Source organism: Garra rufa, chromosome 10 (assembly GCF_049309525.1).
Source record: "Garra rufa chromosome 10, GarRuf1.0, whole genome shotgun sequence".
NCBI classification, from domain to species: Eukaryota; Metazoa; Chordata; class Actinopteri; order Cypriniformes; family Cyprinidae; genus Garra; species Garra rufa.
Window position 1 is genome coordinate 22,939,818 of NC_133370.1, and position 16,840 is coordinate 22,956,657.

At 40.3% G+C, this 16,840-nt stretch overlaps 2 protein-coding genes across 2 annotated transcripts; one reads left to right on the plus strand and one right to left on the minus strand.

Annotated features, from left to right (window-relative positions):
* Nucleotides 1–135: 135 nt before the first annotated feature.
* On the minus strand, nucleotides 136–3,802 carry LOC141344089 (retinol dehydrogenase 12). Its single transcript, XM_073848828.1, has 7 exons — nucleotides 3,671–3,802; nucleotides 3,169–3,284; nucleotides 2,855–3,010; nucleotides 2,608–2,712; nucleotides 1,028–1,237; nucleotides 723–915; nucleotides 136–599 (listed from the first exon to the last, which is right to left on the minus strand). The coding sequence occupies exons 1-7, from the start codon at nucleotides 3,691–3,693 to the stop codon at nucleotides 497–499; spliced, it is 906 nt and encodes a 301-aa protein (XP_073704929.1). The 5' UTR covers nucleotides 3,694–3,802; the 3' UTR covers nucleotides 136–496.
* Nucleotides 3,803–13,473: 9,671 nt separating this feature from the next.
* LOC141344523 (probable G-protein coupled receptor 141) lies at nucleotides 13,474–14,339 on the plus strand. Its single transcript, XM_073849401.1, has one exon. It carries the CDS (start codon nucleotides 13,497–13,499, stop codon nucleotides 14,337–14,339), a length of 843 nt encoding a protein of 280 aa, XP_073705502.1. The 5' UTR covers nucleotides 13,474–13,496.
* Nucleotides 14,340–16,840: the final 2,501 nt, after the last annotated feature.

Sequence of the window (16,840 nt, forward strand, 5' to 3'; positions counted from 1 at the left end):
GACAATATTTTAGTGTCTTTTACATTAAAATGCAGTTTTAATAAATGCAGTATTAATATCATAGCACAATATCCTGGGGAAGAGCACAGTGTAAAAATGTGATGTACAACAATCAATAAGTGTAACAAAGGCAGCTGTCATCATTATCACTTTAAATGTGATACTTTTTTATTGTGCTGATATCAAATAAAATTACATCACCTCTACAAAGTATCTACTTTATTAAACTATATAAAACTTTATATAGGAAATAATGCCGGTGGAAAGTCAAAGAACTGATCTTGACTTTAATTTCAGTGTATGGGAATTATTATACATGCTTGTATTGTTTGACATCTAACTTTGAAATAGAAAACAAGCTACAGAAAAATAAATATTTGTTGATTTGGTTTGTGTTATGGCATTTTTGCTTGGGTGGTCATGTTGTAATTAATTGTAAACACAAGTTGGGTATATCTTGATGGGTATACTGAATTGTCCATGGAAAACACTGTGATCATTCCCAGACTATTCCCAGCATTTTGCAGCTGAGCTCCCAAAGTTTCTCAGCCATTTCATCATCTCTAGCAGCTCTGGTGCATCTTGAAGGTCTGCAGTTGCTATAGAAAATGGGAAAGGAATAGACAGAAAAAACAAAGCAAGCAAATTCATTATGGGAGCCAGTCAGGTTATATGTGTTGCCTCTGCAACTATATTTAATGCTGTGTAACACAATTCAGTACCTGTAGTAACCACCACTCTCTTTCTCTAATTCTGGTTGTACTGCACAATAGATGGTAGTTTGTGCTCCTTGCACTGGGGTCTTTGTGAAAGGCCTCACAACCTTCCACATAATTAGAAGGCCAAGATTCATATGTCTTTTAAGTTCTGTTCGCACAATTCCTGGATGGACTGCATATGATGTAACACCTGTGTCTGAAGATACAATTCATGATAGATCAAAAAGTACTCCAAATTTCCCGCTGGCACAAGTACCCATTAATTTTCCAATTTTTTTAATATTCCCTATTTTTTAAAGAACACTTACCCTTGAGTTTTTTGGCCAAGGAGCGAGTGAAAAGGATATTGGCCAATTTACTCTGACCATATGCCCTCCTACTGTGGTAATTCCTCTCACTATTGATATCATCAAGCGATATTGTGCCCCAACCATGAGCCATGGAGGAAAGGTTGATGATTCTTGAGGGAGCAGATCTCTTCAGCAGATCAATCAGCAGGAAGGTTAACAGAAAGTGACCTAATCGATAACAATTATGTCACTTACATTGAAGTTTAAAGGGATAGTTCACCCAAAAATGAAAATTCTGTCATTAATTACTCACCCTCATGTAGTTCCAAACCCATAAGACCTTCGTTCATCTTCTATCTAACTAAAATAATGACTCAACAATTCTTCTCCGATGGGTGACCATCTACCGCCATTATGGAGTGGTACTCTCAGTTACAAGAGTTTTTTCTTCATAAAATTACAGTTGAACCACTGATGTCACATGGACTATTTTGTCGATGTTCTTGGTACCTTTCTGGACTGTGAACATGGTTGGACCCTTGCTGTCTGTGGAGGGTCAGAAAGCTCCCAGATTTCATCAGAAATATCTTAAATTTGTGTTCCGTTGATGAACGAAGGCCTCACAGATTTGGAATGACATGAGGGTGAGTAATTAATGACATAATTTTTGGGTGAACTATCTGTTTAAGGAATTGTAAAACAACAACACAATTCATAGGGGCTTCCCACCGGAGGAACCTTTTCATATAGTTCCTTGAACTATAGGCAGAAGTGCACGCTTTTTGGCGTGTTCGCAATGCAAAAACTAGGAATGGTTTGAAGGAACTAAATTAGCTTCTACCTCAGATAAGGGTCTAAACCATTTCTATAGGAACTATCAGTGGCATTAGTACACTGATTGGCTAAACGCATATGAAACAGGTCGCCTGAGGGAAATTATAGCTGATTAAGAAGGGTGTAGAAGCATCTCTCTGATCGTAAGCCTAAAACTGGCATTTCCTACAAAGTTATCCCCCAATTCTGATTGGTTGACTGAAATGTTGTTCCAGAATCAACAAGGATGTTGATCCAGGAACATGTTATACTTGGTGAACTCACGTTCACCCATAGGAGATTTAGTCAGATTTTCATGCTCAGTTACGTAAACTGTTTACATTCCATCTCCGTTATCACGAAACTCACGACACAACAATAAAAGCTCAGATCACAGCTTCCTCTAGTGATCTGATTTGTGAGGCTTGTGTTGTTAATGTAGAAATCACGTAACCAATGACAAATGAAGCCTCACCTTCTGTCTAATCACATGCATGATTCTCTTTGCGTGTCGGAATACTGGAACCCCTAGACCTTACTTTACGAGTAAGTTTTTATTGAGACTTAAACCCGGTTCAGACTACGTGATTTTTACCTGATTGATGAGAAATTGGTTCTTTAGGAACCACCCTGTAAGCGGTGTGAAAGCCCCTATATACTGTAAGTAAAAGGTAAAGCTATGCAAAAGAAATGTTATTAAAATAGGCATTATATGCTAAGAAGGGCATTAAAGAAGTGCACAGAGATCTGTGAAACTGTTTGAATGAACAAGAAAAACACTTTACCTAAGTGGTTGACACCAAACTGCATCTCAAAACCATCTGCTGTCTTGGAGTAGGGACACATCATGATCCCAGCATTGTTAATGAGTATGTGAAGTGCTCTCTCCTCTGAAAACACGAGGGATTTAATAATTATTTTGGGCTGCTGTAGGATGCACATTGGTATTTTTGTGAGTAAATTGTCAAGATTTGTTAGATCAAATACAAACAGTGTAGATTTGGTTATAAAACTCTTATATTAATCACTTACCATTGTTGATTACCTCAGCAAATTCTCTGATTGACTTGGTGTCAGATAGGTCTAGTTTCCTGATCACTATGTTTTGGTTCCCCGATTCCTCCATGATCTCTTTCTGTGCTCTTTCTGCTTTCTCAAAGTCTCTGCAAGCCATTATTATTCTGGCCCCTGTGAAACAACTCCAAAAGCCATGCTTTTCATAATTGGTGTCCTAGATAAATTTGTGTAACATACATTTCATGTTTTTTAGTTTTAGTTAGTTGCTAGAATCTGATTTACATTACAAAGGCTTGTAACTGCACACAAGAGTAAGATAAATGTGGTACCGCGTTTGGCCAGGTCTCTTGTGGTTTCTTTTCCAATGCCAGTATTTGCTCCAGTTATAATGACTGTTTTGCCATCGAGTTGTGCATTAGATGACCACTGGCCACCGAACATTTCTCTGTGCAAATGCATCATAAATGTAAGTTAAAGGAACAGTACACAAATGGCAGAGTTTACATTTGAAGAAAAACTTCCTTTATCTTTTATTCCTTTACAGAAGAGATAAAAACAAATGGGCCAGGCCTTTTACAGTGTACACATGCCCACTGATAAACTCAATGGAGAACAAGAAAAGGGAATTAATCACTTAAGTAAGAGAAAGAGTAAATAAATAAAAAACACTATATAAACATGACATAAATATGTCTAATCTAAAATGAAAATATGAATTATTGTAGCAGCAATAAACAAAAGTTGTGAGATATCTTCTCTTTCTCTTCTGTTATGAAAGTTTAATTATGTCAATTGCAAATTTAAGTCAAAATTAATAAATTATAGACCTACCTCAGAGTGTATATGTTGGACATCTTGCTCAATGCAAAGAGGCTCTAAAGACAACACATGACTTCCCTCTGGAGTTGTTAGCAGATACTGCACTAAAAAGTGCATTGTTTAACATGAGCCACAGTGCATTGGTGAGGATTAGAAATCGAACAGACTAATCCACAGCTAATCGGTTTAAAGCACCAATCTACTGTTAACTCAACGTGAATGCATTCCTCATGGATTCTGGAAACTTGCTGCAGGTTTATATCCTGAGTAACCTAAATGTATGAAGAACCTAAAAATATACATAAATATTTAGAACAATTGATAGGTAACAAATCAGCTGTGTGTAAATGATCAGTGCAATAGAGTAGACAAAAATTAATTTAGAAATATGAAATTAGAATGAGATTTGCTGCTCTAAAAGAACATGAAATATAAAGTTGACCACAAGTCTTGTAATACTAAATATAGAGAGAAAGAGAGAGAATCATTATTTATTTGTATATTAATGTTTTTAGACTTACTAACAAGTTTATAATTGAACTTTACAAGTGTTTGTTGGCATGGAGTTTATAATGGGATTTTCCAATCATTATGTCTCAATGCACATTTTAAAAACCTGACCCAGAAAAAAATAAGTTTGTTTCCTCTTACCGTCAAGAGTGGCTGAATATAAGTAGGCCACAAAGATGAAGAGTTCAACGAAATAGTCTTTTAATCAATAATCTACAGGAGACAGGGTATAATCAAACTGAACAAAGCAGGGCGTGCTTATACAAGAACTAAATGAGGAAACTAATGACATAATTAATGAACACAGGTGGATGGGATACTTAATGGGATACACCAGGGGTCACCAAACTCAGTCCTGGAGGGCCGGTGTCCTGCAGAGTTTAGCTCCAACTTGCCTCAACACACCTGCCTAAAAGTTTCAAGTACACCTAGTAAGACCTTGTTTAGCTTGTTCAGGTGTGTTTGATTAGGGTTGGACACTGTCCCTCCAGGACAGAGTGTGGTGATCTCTGGGATACACACTGGGGATGACCAAAGGAGAAGAAACCACTACAGAAGGAGACCCAAGTGGAGCCGATGAGCCCATGTGATGCTAATGGTCCTGGAGACCAAAGTGAATCTGTGGTGATGAGCGTCCGAGGTGGAGCCGGATATCCAGAGCCAGATGGAGCTGAAGGCGCAGGAAGGTTGATATCTGACCAAGGTGGAGCCAGAGGGACAAGGGAGCCTGGAGAAGCCATATGGCTGATGGTTTCCAGTGGAGCTGAGGGAGGGAGGAGCCAAGGCACAGCCAAGGTGTTGACCGGCCAAGGTGGAGCCATGGAAACAGAGGCTGGAGGTGAAGACAGGGGACCCTATGTACTGGACAGAGCTGGTGGCCTAAAGACACAGGGCAGGTCCTCAATGCCAATGGGAGATGCAGAGAGGTTGAAGAACCTTAGCGGAAATAGGGCTGAGGATCTGGCTGATTGTGGAGGTGGGAAAGCGAGGCTAGGATGGAACACAGACCAAGAGCTGGATGGAGCCAGCAGAGATGCAGGAGATTCAGTGATACTGGGAATAACGTTTTCAAACCAATCAATAAAATCTTCCTCAAAAATGTCTTTAAGTTCCTCATAATTCACTCTCAAAAAGGATGTGTTAATTTTTTAACACATTGTTTGTGTTATGTCTATTTTAGCACACTTTTTGTTATTTTGTGTTAAATGTGTGTTAAATACGAAAAATAAAAAATAAAATATTCAGCACAGTGTGTCTAACACAATATGTGTTAAATATCAGCCAATCACTTTGCTGCTTGCGTCACTTCATGAGCCGTTATTCTTCTGACACAAGCAAATTTCCTCGCGCTTCAAGTTTTTATCGTCAGGACATAACTTCGACGTGTGAAGGTAAGAGAAATGTTTGTATTTGCCATTATACATTTTTAAAATGTCTTTTGTGATCATTTGTAGATGGTTGAGGGGCATTTGGCACATATACGTGGTAGCTGGAAAACTGCCTCATGAATGGCGATGCAAGCTGCACCTGCTGCACATTTCGGCGGTGGGAGCTTATTTTAACAAGCTTTATGGTTTCTTTTGTTAGATTTATTATGAACAGAATCGCTTTTAATTAATCATTGACACGTTGTAGTGCCTCACATGAGGAAATCCATGTCGTTCATCGCGTCTTTCTCTTTGAAAATGAACAGCTTCGTGGTGCCACGTATTGTGCAAATTGCCCTATGACGCTAACATAATCTCTGATGCTTAAGCTTTTCTTGCCTTTTTAGCTATCGCTATTTTACAATATTCGTTATGTGTAGCCTATAAATAACAAAAGTATCTTTATTTTACTCTTGCAGCTTTGAATGGAAGACACTCCTGAAGCGCTTGTGGCAGTTACTGACGAGACAGGAGACAAACGAGAGACTTCATCTCACCGACCCTCACCATCAGTTGTATACTGCCGTCGAAAATATGTAAATAAAACAATTAATGCTTAAGAGGTTGTCAAATACCACATTTTTAGTTTCAGTACAAACTTTATTAACCATTAACAACTTTTCACTCAAGGAACAATTAAAATGTTTAAATTACTGTATTTTGATTGTTTACCTTTCTTTTTTTTACCTTTTTGATTTTTTATGTAATTGTTAGTAGCAGGTTTAATAAATGGTGTATAAACTATACGTTAGTTTGCTGTGTCTTTATTGCATACTAGATTTATTCAAAAATAACACATACTTGACACAAATTGTGTATTCATAACACATAGTGTGTAGAAAAAAATCAACACTTTTTCTGTGTTAGAAGGAATAACACACTGGTTGAGTTAAAACTAACACAAAATGTGTTGTCCTTAACTAGACACAAAGGTGTGTTAAGAAACAACACAGGTTGTGTTGTTTTTAACACATCCTTTTTAAGAGTGTTCAGAGGCCAGGCTCAACTCACTCACAGCAGCAGGAGTGTGAGCGGGGCTTTCCTCTAAGCCAGGAGTGCCCAAACTCAGTCTTGGAGTGCCAGGCCGTTTCTCAATATGCGTTCTTGTCTGTACATGTGTTCTTGTGGACTTGTGAAACGTCATCAGTTGTCACCCAAGTACTGTTCCAATTCAAAGTTCACATCTAGCAAGTACAGTTCAAATCCCCGGATGTGTTCTTGATCCGCCCCTTTTATCAAGGATGCATCAAGAGGAGACTTGTGCGAACTTAATGCAGCCATGTATCCCAGAATGCATTTCACACCAATCAGCGAGCGTTAATGGCGGAGGAGAAACCCCGCATAATTTTCAAAATATTACTGTTATTGTGTCATGAAATGTAGGTTTAAGAGTATTTCAGGCGAGAATGTAGTTGTTTTAAATTCAAATCTGCGGTTTATTTACGAAGACAGCGCCTATTTGAAAATTTGTTTCGCCGATTTTGGAGATGCGAGTTCCAGGCGAACACCGGGTGCTCAGTGGTCATGTATCCCGCAGAGAGAGCCTCATCGCGGCTAGTCCTTCTGACGTTTGCCGCTGGTCCTGATGTCTCTGTAGTAGTTAAACGAGGTATAATTCGTTTTGGGTAAATCTAACAGCTAATTTTTGGTCTCATGAATCTATTATTTATTCCAGGTCATATCATTTTGACTGAGGACAAAGTTATGCTTCATAAATTATTTATCAATCGTAATTTAACGCTGACGTTTTAGCATGCATTTGACCGAATTGTCTCCTTTTGTCTTTATTTCCGATTACATAAATCTCTTATACTTTATACTTATACTTTTATAATGGCTATTGTTCATTAAAACTGACATTTAACAAAAAAGGCAGAGGTGTGCTTGTCATGTTTCATTTTACAAGTCCAGATGTATTATACACACTGCACATACAGCTTAAATCACATATTAATGTTTTATTATTTTTAAAATGAGTACGAAAAGAGAGTTGTGATTTATATTTTGAAGAAAACAAAGAGGCAGTGGTGTTTGATATCACTTTTATTGTAATTATTGTTTTGTAACGCGTTGCATGAACTACATTTTTGTCGCTATTAATATGTTTAACGTTAAATGAAACGGAAAAGAGGCAATGCTGTTTGATATAAAATATTTCGTTTCACTGTAATGTTGTACATTCCCTGAACTACGTTTTTGCAGCTATTAATATGTTTAAATGAAATATGTTTAAATGAAAACGAAAAGAGGCAGAGGTGGTTGATATTTCGTCTTATTGTAAATACATACAGTGAAGATAACCGGAGTAGTCAGCTCGACTGACGTTATCAAGTACACTGCTGTTCCATTTGCAGAATTACAGGACTTGCATCCTCACGTCCTCGAGAGTTCGTACTCCCAAGTCAAACTTCCAAGTTCGAACTACGAAGGACGCAAGTCCGAACTTTGCGTACTTGGCATTGAGAAACGGCCCCAGTGTCCTGCAGAGTTTAGCTCCAACCCCAATTAGACACACCTGAACCAGCTAATGAAGAAGCTTCCCGGAAGGTGTGTTGAGGTAAGCTGGATCTCAACTCTGCTGGACCGTGTTTAAGCACCCCTGCTCTAAGCCGTCAATGTCCACTAACACTTCCTTGGCAATCTGTGGTGTTGCTGGCTCACGCACGTGGTCAGACGCATATTGTGAAATGGGCTCCGGGGCGATGACTTCTTTTGACCTCTTCAACAGGCCGGTCTCCACGGTCTGGGGTGGGCACATGCAATGTCTTTGTCGTGTCATTAGCTGGTGGTGAAGGGCTGGTCTTTGGATGTGGATTGTGGCTGGTGTCATCCTCTGCAAGATTGACGGTGAATGGTAAATTATTGTTCACCAGCACTCACTCCACGAATGTGATGAAATTTTCTTCAGGACCGTTTCCAGGGAGAGGTACCTTGGACTGTTTGCTCAGGCTGGTAATAAGTTTGGCATGCCGAAACCAAAAAGTTTCTTGTGTGATCTTCCAAGGAACGCTCTATTTCTGCTCCAGCCAGAGAAGCTGTACAGTGGGTAGATCCACAGGGGGAAAAATAAACAGAAGGAAAAAAGGAAAAAAAAAAACACAACAAAATAAATTTCTGTTATGGTCCTGTCTTCTGTCACAAGTGGCTGAATATAAGTAGACCATGAAAATGAGGAGTACAAGGAAATAGTCTTTAATTAAATAATCCACAGGAGATGAAGTATTGTCAGGAATATGTCTGTGTTTTGTCCTGTTCTGTCATGTTTTCCAAGTGTTTTCCCCCCCATGTTTCTAGTTCATTTGGTTTAGTCCTTGTTCTCCCCCTTTTGGTTTAGTCCTTTTGGTTTAGTCTTGCCCATATTTGTATTTCCCCCTTGTCATCTTGTTTGTTACCACGCCTTGTTTTCAGAGTATTTAGAGTCTGTGTTTGCACTCCCCGTTTGTCCGTCAATGTATATGTTACTTCCGTTTGTATTGTTACATGTGATCATTGCTTGCTCCCGGTTTTTGTTTGTTTGTATTAGTTTCAGTGTTTTGTTTAATGAAACTGTTTATATTCATTTATTCCGGTTCACCTGCTTCATCTCCACTCCTCCACTCAGCCAGACTGTGACAGATCGACGGACCTACAAGAAAATGAACTGGGCTGAGGACAAACTGTGGAACCTCCAACAAGGTGAGCGTTCGCTAGAGGAATATGTGGAGGAATTTCTGAGTGTTTACCATCTGGTGAGATGGAGTGATAAGATGATGAACGCATGTTTCCAGATGGGACTAAATGATGATAGTTTGTTTAATTTGATTATTCCTGGTGATTGCTACCGTCCCGTAGCAGATTTCCTAAATTTTGTTCTCGATTTGTGTAATTCCTCGTTCCAAGTCATGGTGGAGGATGGTAATCCTCCTCCCATCTGGAAACATGCAGCAGTCATCCCATCTCACCAACAGCCAGTGCCCTCCACATATCACTCCAGCAACCTCATTCCCTCCTTGCCTCCCATGTGTCCCCAAGTCCTCCTAAGCCCCACGATGGTCCTCAGCCCAGTACCTCAGGCTTCCTCTCCGCGCTCAAGCCCATCAGCCGCTAAGCCAGCGCCAGCGCACAAGATGGCCGCCACGCCAGCGCACAAGATGGCCGCCACGCCCGAGTCTGCAAGCAAGATGGCTGCCACGCCAGAGTCTGCAAACAAGATGGCTGCCATGCCAGAGTCTGCAAGCAAGATGGCCGCCGTTCCTGAGTCCCCGGCCAAGATGGCCGCCAAGCCTGAGTCCCCGGCCAAGATGGCCACCATTCCTAAGTTCCCGGCCAAGATGGCCGCCAAGCCTGAGTCCCCGGCCAAGATGGCTACCGTTTCTGAGTTCCCGGCCAAGATGGCCGCCAAGCCTGAATCCCCGGCCAAGATGGCCGCCGTTCCTGAGTTCCCGGCCAAGATGGCCGCCAAGCCTGTATCCCTGGCCAAGATGGCTGAGTCCCTGGCCAAGATGGCCGCCAAGCCTGAGTCCCCGGCCAAGATGGCCGCCAAGCCTGAGTATGCACCTAAGATGGCTACCGTCAAATCAGAGTCTCCGCTGGTTCCGCCCAGCCTCCCTGAGTCTCCGCTGGTTCCGCCCCGCCCTCCAGTGACTGCGCCACCAGAGCGCCCTCCAGTGACTGCGCCGCTAGAGCGCCCTCCAGTGACCGCCCCGCCAGAGTGCCCTCCAGTGACCGTGCCGCCAGATCGCCCTCCAGTGACCGCGCCGCCAAAACGCCCTCCAGTGACTGCGCCGCCAGAGCGCCCTCCAGTGACTGCGCCGCCAGAGCGCCCTCCAGTGACTGCGCCGCCAGAGCGCCCTCCAGTGACTGCGCCGCCAAAACGCCCTCCAGTGACTGCGCCGCCAGAGCGCCCTCCAGTGACTGCGCCGCCAGAGCGCCCTCCAGTGACAGCGCCGCCAGAGCGCCCTCCAGTGACCACGCCGCCAGAGCGCCCTCCAGTGACCGCGCCGCCAGAGTGCCCTCCAGTGACCGCTCGCCCAGAGCTTGCTCCTTCAGTGTCTCCGCTGGAGACGCCCAGCCTTCCTGAATCTCCGCTGGGGTCGTCCAGCCGTCCAGAGCCCGCTCCTCAAGAGCGCCGTCCAGAGCCCGCTCCTCAAGAGCCAGCGCGCCCTCCAGAGCCGAAGCTCTCTCCTGCGCGCCCTCCAGAGCCGGAGCTCTCTCCTGCGCGCCCTTCAGAGCCGGAGCTCTCTCCTGCGCGCCCTTCCGTGCTCTCCTGGGTGGACTATACCCTAGGTTTCCCAAAGAAAATTTTGGGCCATCGGCCATGGCCTCCTGGACTGTTTACTCGGCCATGGCCACCTGGACTGTTTACCCAGCCATGGCCACCTGGACTGTTTACTTGGCCATGGCTTCCTGAGCCTCCAGATCCGCCATGGCCTCCTGAACTATTGACCCGGCCATGGCTTCCTGAGCCCCCAGATCCGCCATGGCCTCCTGGACTGTTTACTCGGCCATGGCTTCCTGAGCCCCCAGATCCACCATGGCCTCCTGGACTGTTTATCCGGCCATGGCCCCCTGAGCTTCCTGACCCGCCATGGCCACCTGAGATCCCTGATCCGCCCTATAGTCTTGCCCATATTTGTATTTCCCCCTTGTCATCTTGTTTGTTACCACGCCTTGTTTTCAGAGTATTTAGAGTCTGTGTTTGCACTCCCCGTTTGTCCGTCAATGTATATGTTACTTCCGTTTGTATTGTTACATGTGATCATTGCTTGCTCCCGGTTTTTGTTTGTTTGTATTAGTTTCAGTGTTTTGTTTAATAAAACTGTTTATATTCATTTATTCCGGTTCACCTGCTTCATCTCCACTCCTCCACTCAGCCAGACTGTGACAAGTATAAACTAAGGGAACATTAGTGATGTGACGTTTGAACTGAGGCATTGGAGCTTGTGTCGAGAAGACATGACACTCCATGTCTTGACCCTAGTCAGAGACCGCTACATCAAGTTCAGCAACAACAACAACAACAACATGAACAAACAATGAATGGCTGCGTTTTTAACTTAAACACAGATTAATAAGTAGTGTAATGAACGTATTGTTCCATGTTCATCTTCTTGTTGTTTTGTTTGTGTACAGTGTGCAAGGTTTATGTGCATGCTCCAAGTCTTCTTCTCCATTTTTAGTGTATCTCTGTGGCTGAATTACAGCGCCACATACTGATCTGGCCTGTATTTCGTTCTGAAATTTCTTGAGACGAGAACAAGGAAAAAAAGATCGAATAGGGAACGCTCTGGCTTTGTGTGAATGAGCCCTCAGTGCTTCACAAGGCTTCATTTGCCCATCACTAGGGAACATACATACAAGACAGAACAAAGAACTGACCAAAACTGGGCGTACTGTTACAGGAACTAAACTAGGGAAATAATGAGATAATTAATGATCACAGGTTGAAACGAATTAACTAATTAACATACGAAAACTAGGTTACAGAGAGCAGAACTAAAAACAATGAAAACAGAACAGACTAGACGTAACACTTACCTTCAAAAGTTAAATATTTTATTTAACAGCCTACACAATGCATTAGATTTATAACAAAAGTTCTTTTTGTGTACTGCCATTGTTCATACCACTAATATTATATTACCTAGTTTTAACAGGATATTGTCAAAATAACATTGTCTAATGAGAATATACTGTACTGTCTTTTCATGATCATCTTAGCTAGAAAAAGACAAGAATAAGGGTATTAAAAACACAAATGATTATGTAATAGAAAGACAGTGAGAGAAAGAGAACAGGAAAGGCCAGATTGAGAAAGCAAATATTGCAATGTACTAAAACTCGCTAACTTCCTTGTGCGTGAGATTTGTAAATCTTTAATCTCTACTGTGGCAAATAACAGTCAAGAGGTGTTTCCTGAAGGCTCTGGAGGCTGGCCGTTTGACAGTGAGAGAAGATTTACACATGAACTGACAAGCTGACATCACATTCATCTTCAACTCTCTTGGCACCAAAAGTAGATGGATGAACTGTCTCTATTACATCAAACTGTCTGCATGTTGTTGCTGAAGGATTATTGACATTCACTATATGATTGATACTACTTGTAAATTGGTAAGTATCTGCGATCATTTTCTCTGTACAAGTAGAAAATGGTGTAAAATGGTTGTTTCAGTATTATTTTTGAATGTTATCATGTTGTGTCAAGAAAAAAGAACAAGAACAAGAACGTGTTAGGCCTAATTTACAAATACATTTGCAGATGGCCTCGACTAAAACAGTTATATAGATTTGGGATTTTTTGTTCATCCTTTTCTCTTTTGATCTTCCTTTAAAACATTGAAAGGTGTTTAGAAGCATTACAAGGGAAGTGTTTGGAAACTTCTGCTTCTGCTAATATTACATCATTTGAAAGAACCAAGCACATTTAGGACAAATCAAGTACTTTTTTTCCCCTTGACAGGTAAGACATGACCAGACTATTATTTTAAGTAAAAAAATTATAATAATAAAAAAATGTTTTTTACATAGTACAACTTCACATTTCTAGTTGACTATACTTTTTAAACTTACTTTTGTAAGTTTAAACATATATTTTTTTCATTTATTTACCTGCTTTTAAGAAAAAAAAGATAAACATTCAAAAGAAGGTTATGTGATTAATCTATCTTGCATTTTTCAGGGTCAAAACATTTTACAATGAAAAAGTTTTGGGGAAAACATGAGTTTATGTTTCAGATTTAGTCTTAAATCTAAAAGTCAATTTTTAAAGCCCCTGTTTTGTAATATGTTTAGCATTGAATGTACTGTACATACTGTATAACTCTCTCTCTCGCTCTCTCTCTCTCTCTCTCTCTCTCTGTCTGTCTTTCTTTGGAGCAGTGTCAGGCATGATGAAAAACAACACTGCAAACCAAACTGGCATGCCAGAAGATTTTAGAATTGCTCTTGTGGTCTTATACATGTTCATCTTTCTTGCTGGGACGCTGAATGTTGTACTAATGTCCTGTATGCTACAGTCCCAAAGACGTCTCTCTTTCACCAAAGTGTCTGTGATCAACCTGATAGCAGTGCACTTCTTTTTCCTTCTCACTGTGCCCTTTCGAATTTACTATTATGCTTCTGATGGAGACTGGATTCTGGGATTCTTCTTTTGCAAAATTGTCAGTCTTATGATTCATGCCCACATGTATCTTGCATTCATTTTCTATGTCTTCATTCTAATTGTGCGTTTTTTGGAGCACTCTCATCAGCACAAGCTACAGTTTCATCGCCTCCTTCACGCCACAATTGCAAGCGCAGCCGTCTGGTTGGTCATATTCGGCTCTATGTTCCCAGCAACCATTACTAACTACGGAAAAGCAGAGAAAGATTCAACTCGCTGCTTTCATTTCGGTCAGGCTCTTATGCAGCCTTCTGTAAAGGCATTAAACTATTTTATTTGTATAGTAGTAATACTGGTTTGGATTGTGCTAGCATTTATCCAAGGTTATTTTCTACTCCACGTGTGTAAGAAATTTGGAAAGGCCACACGGCAACGTCAAGAGTTCTGGGCACAACTGAAAAACGTTGTTTTCCTGTCAGTCATGCTTTTTTGCTTTGTGCCCTATCAAGGATTCAGAATATATTATGTGAGTTATTATGGCAAGACTGAAGAAATCAATCATATAAATGAAGTATTTCTTGCTGTCACTGCTTTCAGCTGCTTTGATATGATAGTTTTTGCTGGTAGAGATGTATGCAAACTTATACATTCAAGGGGATGATTTTACTGTTTACAGCATCTATGTTACAGTTCTTGATATAGTGAATTGTTTAACATTTTGGTTTTCAGTTGGTTTCCATTTTGTGACGCCTTATAAGCTTAAAACTGTTGTTCTGCATTACAGAATGTTTTATTGATATATAATGAAATTTGCATTAAATAATTTACAGTCATTACATTAGATTTACATTATATGCTTGTCTTTTCTTATTTAGGTGTTTATAGATTTTTTTCAACATTTAATTTTAAGTTAAGGCCACAGGCCTAAGACATTTAGGTCATTTTTATAAACATGCTCGGAAAAAAAAAACATTGCATCTTGAGACAAAACAAAGGCACTGATATATATTTTTAAGATCAGTCAGTGCAAGTTTCTGTCAGGTGAAACAGCTCAGACTTACATTTTAGTCTAGGACTAGGCTTAAGTCTTGTATGTGAAACCAGGGGTAAGGGTGCAAATAGTACATATATATGTTTTAATATACATATTTCAGAAGAAGCATTATTTCAAAATACATGTATGTTTATTTATATAATGATATTATCTATTTTGTACTTATGAACAGCTATTTTTTATTTTTCTTTGGAATAAAACTATCAAACTGCCACTGATACAGCCAATGAAGTGATAAGGTGTGTGTGTGAGAGTTCCTTATAACGGTAAAGTCTAACAGTCCCATCACATTACTTTGTGGTGTGACACAAAGACAGTCAAATAATCAAATAACACTATGAAATAGGTCAACAGTGGATAGGGTTCAATAACTGTGATGTTCATACTGATTTCTGCATAGGAAGAATTCCTTTTTGTATTTTAGCACCCTCTAGAGGCGTTGAAACACTTGCATAAACGTTAACTACATCCTCAGTCGGCTTTTAAAACTTGAGAAATAACTACTTTCTGAGAGCTGCTTCATGCCAACAGTTACCTGACTTCTGTTAGGATATTAAACAACTTTCTTCCTCTTACATTTATGTTGTTTCTTTTATGGTAAAAGACCTTCTTTCCTACTGGATATGATTGTTTCTGACTTAAACAAAAAGTTTTTTTTTGCCTGCTACGCCCTACTTTCTGGATAAATTAATAAATGACAAACACTGTCCTGACAACCATGGTTGATTGACGACTAAAATACATCCCTGCACTGGTATGTTGAACACTTGGTGAACCCAGAAGCCACTTCCTGTAAACTTAGACTAATTATATACTGTAATACCATAAAAACATCATGATCATGTGAGACCGATCAACACCCACCATAAACTGCAAAACAGTAACCACAACTGATGAGGGGTTTTGTTTACACCCGAGGGCTCATAAAAAACCGTGAAAGATAACGTAAATTAATGTAAAAGAAGCTGCAACATGCCTATTGCTGTAGAGATTTTTAAAATGGTATGCAGAAAATGTTCGTGTTCAATTAAGTATAACTTACCACTGAAAAAACTATCTTGAGATATCGCTATAACAGGCTGGAAACAGTAGATGTGGTTGAGGGCCGCGGTGATTCTGACGAAATCTGATGAATTTTAAGGCGCGTTCTGCTGGTCAATCGGTTAATGCGCACATTAATATTGCGTAATGCCGAGAACACACTACACGATTTTCATGCCGATTATGAATGGAATTTGGTCTTGATCACAGATCGTGCCTAGTCGGGCATAGTCTGTTCCAGTCGCTGTTTATAGTCGTCACAAAAAATCGCATAGTGTGTGGTGTCTAAAGATAATAATCTTAGAATTCAAGAGCCAGTCGTTTTCACTAAGATTTTTTTAAACATGTTTAATATTTGCGACTGACACCAGCGATTTTATGCAGCTATGCGGTGGAGATGCGTTCACTGTCAAACATAATTCTGCATTAATTAGGTAATTTTGTCCAAAAAAATGTTCTTGATTACAAGAAAAATACAGATTTGTCTTGATGTGATTTATTTCGCCTTTCTTTTAATTCATAATTTAAGGCTACACAGATTTAAATAGTTTCGTTTTCAAAAGGGGAGCGCATAACACTTTTTGAATTTCATGGTTTGTATAGCCTAGTCTGCGAGGGGTTCGGAGTACAATTTTTGTCCACATTGTTTTCACACTTGTCTAGTACAAATATGTGGCTTTGTTTCATATTTACAGTGTATACGTTTTTCGTTATTTACCTCAAAAGAAAGGTAGTGAAATGTGACAACATGCCCCGTAGGTGGGGTACATTATAACACGACCATATGACAGCTCTGATCGAATGAAAAACATTTACACAACAAACTAAAATATTTTGTCAATAAAATGCATGCATTCACTTTTTCAAATAAAGTAATGACGTTTAAAAAAAATAATAATAAAAAGAATCCAATTTTGGAGTTTGACAATGAACACATTGCCACATGGTTAGAACGGCCCTGATCGCAACACACAGCTGTACAGTAGTTAAAAACAATGTGGACACACATTGTCCACACACAGCTCGCAAAGAACACGACACACATAAACAACACACATAAACGAGCC